This window comes from Enhydra lutris, unplaced genomic scaffold (genome assembly GCF_002288905.1).
Source record: "Enhydra lutris kenyoni isolate GAN:26980312 unplaced genomic scaffold, ASM228890v2 scaffoldscaffold21, whole genome shotgun sequence".
Classification (NCBI taxonomy): domain Eukaryota; kingdom Metazoa; phylum Chordata; class Mammalia; order Carnivora; family Mustelidae; genus Enhydra; species Enhydra lutris.
Genome location: NW_019154105.1, coordinates 2,223,441 through 2,236,021, shown reverse-complemented (window position 1 = coordinate 2,236,021; position 12,581 = coordinate 2,223,441). Strand labels below are relative to the sequence as shown.

Sequence of the window (12,581 nt, the reverse complement as noted above, 5' to 3'; positions counted from 1 at the left end):
AGGGACAAGTTGGCTCAAAAAGCCCCGTATTTGGAATTTATTCCTTGCCTTCCTCCTTATGTTTTGCTCCCAGGGGAGAATCTTTACTACTTGCATGGGATATAGACGATTGCCTAGCCCGAGAAACCTGACACAGAGTAATAGTTAGCAGACAAGAGATGAAATAACCATCTTAAATTCTTAGATTAAATGCTGATTTTGTTACACAATATCTAGAATATTCTGTAGCTCTAATTTTCTTTTCTATAAAGTGATAATTTAGTAATAACAATAATATGTACATATATACATACCGCGTCTACCACACATGGTTGTTCTGGACATTAAAAAAGAGTATAATGGTGAAAGCTCTTTGTACTTGATAAAGCACTATATCGATGCAAAACAATATTCACAGTAGTTGTTTCAAAATATCAGAAAAACAATGAGATTAAGAGAGGACTCTGTGACCCCCACCCCATCCCTGCACCATCCCTTCAGATTCTGCTTTGAGAAATTTCTTTTTTTTTTTTTTAAAGATTTTATTGATTTATTTGACAGAGAGGGAGATCACGAGTAGGCAGAGAGAGAGGAAGGGAAGCAGGCTCCCTGCTGAGCTGAGAGTCCGATGTGGGGCTCGACCCCAGGACCCTGGGATCATGACAGGAGCCGAAGGCAAAGGCTTTAACCCACTGAGCCACCCAGGCGCCCTGCTTTGAGAAATTTCTGCTGCTTCAGTCTCCTTACCAAAATGGCCGCAGAGCCCAGTTGCTATAGGAGCAGCTGGTGGCATTCCTGCTTGACCTTGAGGTTCTCACTCTATGATTTGCAACTGAGAGGTACTCTAAAATGTTTCTAATAATTGCTCTGATCGAAAAATCAGAAAGAGCTTCGTTAACTTGTAAGTCTATCGCCACAGCCCTATCTTGGGGAAAATCTGGTAATGTGTTCATCTGTCACTGTCACCCACTCCTTTCCCACTGCGTGGGGCTGGAAGTTCCAGATGCCCCATCAGAGCACTGGGGTCCCCAGTGAGGAGACCAGTATACAGTTTAGGAGGATGGAAACAGGCATGAAATCCTCAGAACCTCTCCCTGTAAGAAGGGTCCCTCTGAACAAGGAGCTCCTTGGTGGTGACCTAAGAAATCCTCCCATTTGGCTATATTATTCTCTTCCCTTGAGAATCTCTTATAATTAGTCAGGTATCCCAGGTGTTATTCTAGTCATCACTCCCTCAGTGCTTTCTACAACCAATCTACCCACTGACATCAGAAGTTTGGTTCAGAGCCACAGTGAGCCAAACAGGTCATCTGTCTTCTTGCACCGGTGAAAACTGAGAGTGACGGCCTGCCAGCGGTGAGCTCTCCCTTCCATCCCTGCACCATAGGATGATAGGAGACCCAGCCTTACCAGCGCTCCTTGCTTTCGTCACTGAGCATACTCTGTCCCCAAAGGGAAGGCACACAGTTTCTGCATTTTAGTAGGAAACAGTTAAGAATCATATTTCATATTTAATTTTCAGCTTACAGCAATTTACCTTCTGCCTTACCTCCCAGCGTATGACTGAAAATTTCTCATAGTGGCAAGAAGTGATATATGTATATTTTTCAGTTCTTATCAAATCTACTTTGTTACTAACCTTTCCACCTAGAATGCTTGACCTTATTACTTTCCATCAGGAAAATCTCACTAGAAATATATTTGACCAAGACATATATTCTTTTTGGACCCCTACGGTCCAAAAATACCTTATATATATTTCTATTGTATCATTTTTCATGCTCTACTATAATCTTTTGTTCACATTTCTGATGTCCCATAGACTGTGAGTTCCTTGAAGGTAAAATCTGTTTTTCTGGTGGGTGTGTGTGTGTGTGTGTGTGTGTGTGTGTGTGTTATTGTTAAATACTCAGGATCATTCCTGGCACAAACTAGATGCTCAAAATTGTGTTGAGTTGAACTGAATGACACCCTGAATATCTGTCTTCAGGGATTTTAATGTTCTCAATTATTTTAATAATTATAGTGCATTGTTCAACAGTTATCTGTATTTTCCCAACTTGCATGAGCATTTACTAAATAACTGATTGAATTTAGAGATATAATATTTGGCCATAAACAGGAACCAACTTAACTAACTTAAAGAAACACTAAACTTTAGACTTCATATTCTTACCAACCAAAATGATTGATCAAACATATATTTTTATATGGAATATGATATTTGAGAAAATTAGTTATTATAGAATGTTATGCTACTTTGATATTATTTGAAAAATAAAAAAGAGCAAAAGTATTTTTTTTAAAGATTTTATTTATTTATTTGACAGAGAGATCACAAGTAGGTATAGAGGCAGGCAGAGAGAGAGGGGGAAGCAGGCTCCCCACTGAGCAGAGAGCCCGATGCAGGGCTCGATCCCAGGACCCTGAGATCATGACCTGACCTGAAGGCAGAGGCTTAACCCACTGAGCCACCCAGGCACCCGAGCAAGAGTATTTATTATTCCAGATTAAAGTTCATGTCTCTATACCACAATTGCAATTTCGTATAATATAATTTTTCCACAGCAATAAAATTTTTTAAAAAAATCAACCATAAGAAAACATGCTTTAGCATTGTTTAAACATCTTTATTGTATCTTTGGCAAATCTATGGCAAAACTTTGGAAGCATTTTAAATAAACACTGGATAAATCAACTCTAAAACTGCACTGTTTAAATGTTTACATTTGTGGTGTATCGACCGCACGTCTCCATCTCGGCTTGTCCAGCATCACCTGAGCTCACTCTTGTTGTCTTGGCATAATTATTAGGAGCAACCCTATCTTTTCCAATAGGATCCCAGTTTGGACAGCAAAATTATAAGGTCATCTTACTTATAGGCTCTCTACACAGAGATTAAAAAAAGGAGACAATAAAGTTTAACACTTAAGTGTCCCTATGATTGATATGAAATCTCCTGATTTTTTCATTTTTCAAATCTTTTGATTTAACAAAACTAGTTCTGTTGGATTTTAGTTTTATCTCTGTTTTTTACAGATTTCCTTTAAATATGAGTATGTCTTTGTCCCACAAATTATATCTTATAAATGCACCTTCTTTCTTTTTATCTCAAAGAGAATGCGCTTTAGTTTTAGAACCATATGCAAATCTTAAGTGCTATAAAAGCCTACTGGTCCTACTGTATAAAACTTAAACAGATTGTATTATTAATGGAGTTCGAAACAGAAGTTCTTCCTAATTATTATAAATTGTTGATTGTATTCATGGGGAAAATCCCTGAGATGATAATAGCTTCAGTTCCAGTGATGTGTTCTCTGTGATGTCAAATTTCATGTTTATGTGGTAGTGATTTTCATTTTTTCTCTATGTTTTATGTACTGGTGACTAAACAATCATTTTGTTTATTCTGTATTCGCCCTAAGGCCTTAACTTGCCTTTAATATATTTTATGTGCATTTTTAAAATCTTTAATAACATTGGCCATTTTGTGCCTTCGTAATTTCCCTTAGTACGTCCCTTCCATTCCATTTGAAGGAAAGTAGTGAGCAAAACTAGGCCAAAGGTGGTATTCTGGACAATGGCTTTGAAATTTACTCCCCCTGGTGGTCCAAAGCTCTGTTGCCCTGTGATGTCATCAGAATGTTTTCTCTGGTATCAACAGTTGTCATGGAAAATAAATGACAAACTTGTAATTGTTTCCAAAAACATACATGAGGTCCCCTTATCACTTAATGAACAAAGTTTCTGCAGATTTCATTTTATTACTACAATTTATTTGTATAAGTTGTGTATAAGTACCCTCATACCTATACACTAAAATGTCCAGGATGTTTATCATACGGCGTAAATGGAAAATTGTTCTTTTACTGCAAAAGCTTCAATGATTTTACATAAATTACCTCACAAGTTCTTCTATCTATTATAAATACAGTATGTTTAAACTTTTCTGTAAGTAATTTCAAGTTGTGACCACTGAGACATAAATCGAATAATGTGTTAAAACTCACTGAATCAAAAGAGGCTTTTAAATCATGGAATACTAGCATTGTAAAGAGCCTTTGAAATATATAGTTCAACTTCTGAACTTCACGTAAGAGAAAATTGAAATCATTGCATCAGGGTTTAGATCAATTGTCTTTATTTCCTCTTAAAATAATTTCTCTTGCATCTTCTTTAATTCTGTAGTAACTGAAAATATTATTAATTGGGTTATAAATAATAATAGTAGAGATGGGTAAAGATCATGTATTTAACCAATAAACATGTATTGAGTGTTGCTTATTGATATGGAGAGTACAGCAAGGAACAAATATTTGTTGGTATATTGAGACTGAGGAGTCTGTGGTTTATCTCAGTAAACACAATTGAGCAGGTGATGTGGACCATCAGCTCAGGTGAGAGAACTGAGGTGGAGCTCAGGGTGTGAGGCAAACAGGCATAAAGAAGAGGGGTTTAATTTTAATGTATTAGGAGAAAAATGTGACAGCCTGGAGCAAATCTGATTTGGAGGAAGTTTTGAAATCTCTTTTCTCTTTTTCCCTTTCTCTTTCCTATTCCTCTTCTTTCCACTTCTTTTCTTCTTTCTTCCTTTCCTTCCTTCCTCTCTTCCTTTCTTTTCTTCCTTTCTTCCTTTCCCTCTCTTTCTTTTCCCCTTTTCCTTCTCTTTCTTTCCTCCTTTCCTTCTTTCCTTTCTTTCTCTTTCTCTTTCTTTCCTTCTTTCTTTCTTCCTTTCCTTCTTCCCTCCCTCACTTCCTCCCTTCCCTTCTCCCTTCTTTTCTTTTCTCTTCTTTGTTTAGTTGGGAACATTGATATATATTTATTAGTCCTGGGGAAAAATTTATGGTGAAATGAATTTGATTATATCAGAAAATTTTTAGATGATTATTGAAGTAATTAAAGAGGCCATAAGGGATGAAATTTAGAACATATATGGATATGATTTTTTTCCGGAAAGAAAGAGGGACACCTAATTCCTCTGAGTTGAATAGAAGGAGGTAGAGGACATTGTCAATATAAACAAATTTGCTACTCATGGAACAGGATATTGATCATTAGTTTCCATTTAGTGTCCTTTATTTTCTTAATAAAGTAAGAGGTAAAGTCATCTTTTGAGACTAAGGAGGAAAGTGGAGGAATGGGAGGCCGGAACTGTATAATAAATGACAGAGAAGATAACTAGAAACATGTAAAAAATTGCTCTATAGTGCCTGAAATCCAACCAAGGTTAGAAATTTGGAATTCAGAATTGTATCAGTGGTGCCGTTGTTTCAGCAAGAGTTTTCAGAGACATGGGGAGTAATGGAGAAGATAGACATTTGAATCAGTTTTGAAACTGGTACTTTTCAATATAAATAGGGTCCATTGAATGATAAAGCTGTGACGATTGACAAGTATCTTGTGAATCATGGGTAAGTAAAGAAGTAAGGAAATTAGTTGTTGTACGTTAGGAGGACGGTGAGCCAAGGAGCTCAAGGCCCGAGAAGTTGAAACAGTAGATGAACTAGCAAAGGACACTGATAGACACTAAAAATTCAATAAAAGTCAGATGTTTCAGGGGGATTTCAAGTTCAACATGTCCAAAACTGAACCTCCGTCTTCCCCCCAACTCCTTCCTTTTATATTTTATATCCTGGTAAGTAATGCTGTCCACTGAAGAATCCACATCAGAAATTGGAGGATGATCCTAGGCTATCATCTTGTTGACATCCTCCTCATAACATCAAACCCACTTTTTTTTTTAATTTTTTTTTTTTTTCAGCATAACAGTATTCCCTGTTTTTGCACCACACCCAGTGCTCCATGCAATCCAAACCCACTTTTTTGTATCTTTCAAACCCAGCCCCTCCCTCATTTTCATTTACAAGTACATGTTAAGATCACCTGGGCTCTGCATGTATAAAACTTGATCATTTTGTACATATTTCATGGGGTTGGTGATAGGACTGAATGAGACAATATATCCATTAGGTTCAGTACAGTACCCAGCACATGGTAATTATTGTCCATTTTCCTTATTAAATACTAATATTTATCAGCTCTTAGAATTGACATGCAAAATGAAACCTGTTTCCCGTCCTTGCCTAGAAGAATGAAAGTATTGAAAAACAACCTAAATTGCTCACCAAAAGTACCACATGCTATACAAATTAACTTTTTTATATAAAGAGTGTGTGTATATATGTATTTTTTCCTGCCTAGACTTTAATAAGACTTTTAATTTGAGATCTGAGTGACAAGTTCAGAATGTGTGATATAAATCATGCCACTCTAAGCACAGCTAAGCTAGGACTCAGACATTTTACTGGCATTATCTATAGCTATATATCTCATAAATAATTATTTAGAGAGATATATAAAAGGTTAGAATCACACCCATTGTCCTCTATTAGCATTGTCCTCTATTAGACTTAGCAGTCTTTTAACTGAACAGCCAGTAAAATGGAGGTCAAATTATCTTTTTTTCATGGATTAAAGTGAATTTGAGAATATAGCTTGGGTGCACAGTCAGATTGGCTCCTAATAACTTCACCACTGCTACCTTACGTAGTGGGGGTAGAGGCTGCCATGATAAACTTCACTTTTGAAGGCTAGCTGAAGTAAGGACCTAGAAAGGCATGAAATGCTCAGCTCCTTTCCTCTATTCACCAATCGAATATTCATTCCTCTCTCTTGTGGAGGACATACTCAACAGACAAAGATGATTAGAAAACCACTTTTTCTAACTCTGTGCATCAGAAAGGGGAGATATTCCTATGTCTTGGCCATAAAACAAACAGTAGGGGAAGAGAGAAAATAGTTCTCATTAATATGCCCCAATTATATAAATATATGATTGATATAATGAGCCTTTTCTAAGTATTGAAAAATATGAGGGTAAACATTACATTTTCAGGTAATGGCACAGAAATTGGTGCCTCAGAAAATACTATAATTCAAAGTGAGTTTGATCAATGAACTCTACTCTTTGAAAATGGGTAAGGGAATCATAAAGGGCAAAGCAACCCAGAAATAAGATAATAGACATATTAGAAACATGTTAATACTTGAACATATTAACATAATATTAGAAATGTGCTAATAGGAATAAGATATGTGAAATTAATATATTGAGTATTCTTACAACTCATATTACAGTTATTATATTAATTTTTGACAAGTAAGTATAAAGCAAGACATGGAAAAAATAGAAAGTTTCCATAGATCAACCAAAAAGGGGGGGGCTTGTAAAATGCAGGCAATGTGGAACAGCAGAAAGAACATACTTGTGCTTTGAAATGCACAGATCTGGGTTGAAATATCAGCCCTGTCACATGCTAGGCGCAGGGCCTCCTCCATGCCAGTCGACCTCCCCTAGCCTCCTTGCTGGTCTCTGAAGTGAGTGCAACTTCCTGTGGGCGTAGGGCTAGAATGCACCACATCACGCCGGGCTATGGTAACCTCTCACACTCCCATAGTTTCCTCATTCCCTGGGAAACATATGATTAAAAATAAAGCCTGAAAGAAATGAAATAATTTGTTTTGAATGAAAAGAGGTGACTTAGCTGGCCTTTCCTTCCAGGAAACAGGCTCCTAATAAGCTGAATCTGAGTGGGAAGAAACAGCTTCAAACTGCACCAGTTTTCTTCTTGACTTCCTGGGGAGTGTAATACTGGACTAAGTCCTAGTTCATGAAGTGTCCAAACCAGGAAGTTATGCAAAATAGTCATAAACATGTATTTAAATAATTTGAGAATAACCTAGTCTAATCTCTTCTGCAAGAATTTTAATCACACATGTGTCTTAAGTGGTTATACAGACTATGATCCAATTCATTTATCAGAAAACTGAACTGCCCTGAATATTTTCTGAAATATATTTGTTAATTTATTGTATCATACATATTAATTTTTAATAAAATTCATTTTTCTAGCTTTTACAACTGGGACAGTCATATTGCTGTTTGGAATTCAACTCCCAATTATCAAGTGATTGCTGATAACCCAGAAGGCTTACTTTTCAAATACAAAAGAGACAGAAAAATTCTTAATGTGGATCCAAAGGTAAGACTGCTTTTACATTTGTATCTCTCTGAATTTTATTGTATTTTTTCCACTATTAAAAAATCTATTAAATATTTGACACTCTTCAGTAATTTAAACCTAGAAATAAAAGACTATGTTGAAACATAAGGTATTCATTTTTCCTTAAGAAAAAAACTCCAAACTTAATCTATTATCAGAAATCAGTAAGGAAGAGTTTGGGGGGGATTTAAATAGAACTCACAAGTGAGAATTCTTCTCCAAGCCTACCAGCGAAGTTAGATCAAGCAGCCATCGGACAGCGCATTTGTGTGCTCTGATCCTGGGTATGTCCAGTACTTTTTGCTCTAAATGGGAAGACAAACTATTTATGGAAGGGAGACTCTCACCTCAGAAATATTCCCAGAATTCTAATCCCTTTTTATATGTAACTAACAGCGAAAACAGTATTACCCTTTGTGTATTTCTAAGTGATAACTTAGAAAATACATTTTATTTAAATATTTTAAAGACATGTCCCATGATATTTTGTATTTGTTCAAGGACAAATATTTACATCTTACATATTTTCAATGACTGTGTTTGCATCATGACTTTTTTTTTTTTTTTTTTTAAAGTTTTATTTATTTATTTATTTGAGAGAGAGAGAGAGAGACAGTGAGAGAGAGCATGAGCGAGGAGGTCAGAGGGAGAAGCAGACTCCCCGTGGAGCTGGGAGCCTGATGCGGGACTCGATCCCAGTACTCCAGGATCATGACCTGAGCTGAAGGCAGTCGCTTAACCAACTGAGCCACCCAGGCACCCTGCATCATGACTTTTAATCATAACTTGTATGTTTGGAGGAGAAGGTTAAAACTTGATTTAAAGTCATATGTTCTTGAGTTGCTTAGGCATTTTATTTAAATTTTGGAAAACATATTATTCATATGACAGCATCGGTCTAAAATCCAAGCCAAGAAGAGTATTCCTTCACAGTGAAAGAAAGGAATTGTGTGATATGCCTGGGATAGAGACAAGGATGGACGAAAGGAAAATGGGAGTCTGGTTCTAAAAACTTACCCAAAACTTTTTAGAATTTAAAATAAAAATAATAATAATAAAATTATTTTGTTTCATATCCAATTAGTAAAATTTCTTGCTGATAAAAATTGCACAAAATTATATGCTCAAAGAGTGAAAAAAGAAATTCTATGGTAAGAAATGGATTGTTGTCTGCAATCAGATACAGCTCCAACACAGTGACTTAACAGAACAGAAGCTTCTTTCTTGCTCATGTATGAGTCTCAATTGCCAGTCCAAAGTTTGAATGGCTGCTCCACAGTCATCTAGACCAAAAGGGCCCTCATCCTCTTGGACCAAAACAGATCTCCAGTCAAAATAACCACATTTCAAACAGAATTCATGGAGGGAGTTCAGACAGTGCAAAGGACACCTCTGCTCCAGTGCCTTTTAAGGAAGTTACCCAAAAGCTACCACTCGAAGGTTCACTTATATTCCATGGCAAGAGCTTAGTCACATGGCAACATCTATCTACATGGATGACTGGGAAATATAATCTTTATTCAGGTGGTCATACACCTAGCTGAAATCAGAAGTTCTGGAGAAGGGAGAGAAGATGTGCAAGTAGAAACTAGCAGTTTCTGACACAATGTTATCTCCTTCAAAAGAGCACTACTCTTGGGGCACCTGGCTGGCTCAGTAGGAGGAGCATACAACTCTTGATCTTGGGATCGTGAGTTCAAGCCCCACATGGGGTTGTAGAGATTACTTAAATAAATAAAATTAAGAAAAAAGAACACTACCCTTTAATTGGTCTAGGGTTTCTCATTAGTAAAATGAAGGGTTGAACCTGAAAATAATTACAGCCATAATTATTATGAATTGATAACTATCAGCACAGCTTCTCTCTAGTGTTGCCTCTTTGCCTCTCACAAATGTATGTTAAAATTGAGGCAAAGTACAGGAAACTTAATTATTCACAGAGACTTTTACTCTTAGAGGGTTAAAGACATAAAAGTATTAATGGCTTCATTAGGAGGTATGAAAAAAAATTTTTGAATCAGTTTTGATAATACCACACTTAAACTACTTTATGGCTCTATTTTAACTAATGGCATATACATATTTCAAGAACGTATGTCATGAATTATAGTTTTTACAGCCTTTGTGAAATCATTATGGAATAAAAACTGTTTCTTCAACATGGTTTAAATAAGTTAACTAAATCACTCACTTCCTAAATAATCAATCATGAGACTTCAAAGATTTAATTTTTAATACATGAAATATAACATTTTCTTCTTTGAGGGAGGAAGGTTGTTTGTTTGTTGTTGTTGATTTTGTTGTTTAGACTTTATTTATTTATTTGAATGAGAGGGAGAGAGAGAGTGAATGAGAGAGAGAAGGAGCAGGGGGAGGGACAGAAGCAGACTCCCCATTGTGCAGGGAGCCCAATGTGGTACTCAATCCCAGGAGCCTTGGATCATGACCTGAGCTGAAGGCAGACGCTTAACGAACTGAGCCACCCAGGTGTCCCTAGGGGGTGAGAGATATTTTGATTATAATTTCATTATAATTCAAAAGATTTGTGATGAGTCTTAAGGAAAGGTATTTCCAAATCCCAGAGGAAGAATAGGGTCCAGTTAATTAGTGATGAGAGGAAAAAATATTTAAAGGAATTAGTTATAAAAGAACCATTGATGGGACACCTGATAAAATTTAGATACTTATATTTAATTTTTCTTTTAATTTTATCTTTTCAGAGATAAATCTTAGAGCTGACCTATTAAAAAAAAAATGCTGGTTTCAATACCAATAAACAAAATTCTATGCCTTACTTTATAATTAACTGGCTGCCTGGCCTGGTGAAATTCACTTAACTTCTCAGAGTTTTCACATTCACAAACGGAAGATGTGAGTGTTGCTGCTGTTTCCTGATCTCTAAAGTCCCCTCTACAGCCCCAGTTCTCAGAGATTCTGACTCAACTTGTCCCAAGCATACATATTTTCACAAACAGCCAGTGTGGTTCTATTTCAGCTTATCTATGAACCACGAATGGAGAAAAGCTTCTCCTTAAAAGGACAATAATCTCAAGAGATCTGGCACTCTGTTTTCAAACAGTGTTCTCAAACATTTGACCTCAAACAAAATATAACACATATATTTTAATTTTTATGGACTAGATATGAAATTAGCATGTACATCTACATAATACCTTAACTTACCTTCTTCTAAGAGCTATGATCCTTTTATCTTTCATGCACCCACATAGCATCTCTTATAGACCTACAGAATAATCAAAAAACAAGCTGTCGAGTTTTTAAAATTACAAGTGCACAATGATAAGTTACATTTTTAAACTTAATGTTATTATTAATAATTTTATTTGAAATTCTTCCTAAAATGAACACCAATACTGGCACAAAAACAGACACATAGACCAACGGAACACAGTAGAGAGCCTAGATATGGACCCTCAACTCTATGGTCAAATAATCTTAGACAAAGCAGGAAAAAATATACAGTGAAAAAAAGACAGTCTCTTCAATAAATGATGCTAGGAAAATTGGAATGCTATGTATAGAAGAATGAAACTCAACCATTCTCTTACACCACACGCAAAGATAAACTTGAAATGGATAAAAGGCCTCAACATGAGGCAGGAATCTATCAAAATCCTAGAGGAGAACATAGCCAGTAACCTCTTTGACATTGGCCACAGCAAGTTCTTTCAAGATATGTCTCCAAAGGCAAAGGAAACAAAAGCGAGAATGAACTTTTGGGACTTCATCAAGATCAAAAGCTTCTGCACAGCAAAGGAAACTGTCAACAAAACAAAGAGGCAACCCACAGAATGGGTTGTAGTGTTGCAAATAACACTACAGACAAAGGGCTGATGTCCAAGATCTATAAAGAACTCCTCAAACTCAGCACACACAAAACAGATAATCACATTAAAAAGTGGGCAGAAGACATGAACAGACACTTGTCCAAAGAAGACATACAAATGGCTATCAGGCACATGAAAAAATGTTCATCATTAGCCATCAGGGAGATTCAAATCAAAACCACATTGAGATACCACCTTACACCAGTTAGAATGGCCAAAATCAACAAGACAGTAAACAACAAGTGTTGGAGAGGATGTGGAGAAACAGGAACGCTCTTACACTGTTGGTGGGAATGCAAGTTGGTGCAGCCACTTTGGAAGACAGTGTGGAGATTCCTCAAGAAATTAAAAATAGAGCTACCCTATGACCCTGCCATTGCATTACTGGATATTTACCCCAAAGATACAGATGTAGTGAAAAGAAGGACCATCTGTACCCCAATGTTCATAGCAACAATGGCCACGGTCGCCAAACTGTGGAAAGAACCAAGATGCCCTTCAACGGACGAATGGATAAGGAAGATGTGGTCCATATACACTATGGAGTATGATGCCTCCATCAGAAAGGATGAATACCCAACTTTTGTATCAACATAGACAGGACTGGAAGAGATTATGCTGAGTTAAATAAGTCAAGCAGAGAGTCTCGATTATCATATGGTTTCACTTACTTGTGGTGCATAAGGAATAA

The 12,581-nt window shown here is 36.4% G+C and overlaps 1 protein-coding gene across 1 annotated transcript in view; it reads left to right on the top strand.

Annotated features, from left to right (window-relative positions):
• The window catches only part of LOC111148799 (chromosome unknown C4orf22 homolog), a 604,672-nt gene that overhangs the window by 569,890 nt on the left and 22,201 nt on the right, over positions 1-12,581 (top strand). Inside the window, exon 5 of the mRNA XM_022505611.1 lies at positions 7,892-8,021. Coding sequence (XP_022361319.1) covers positions 7,892-8,021 — 130 coding nt within the window. The remainder of the gene's footprint in view (positions 1-7,891; positions 8,022-12,581) is intronic.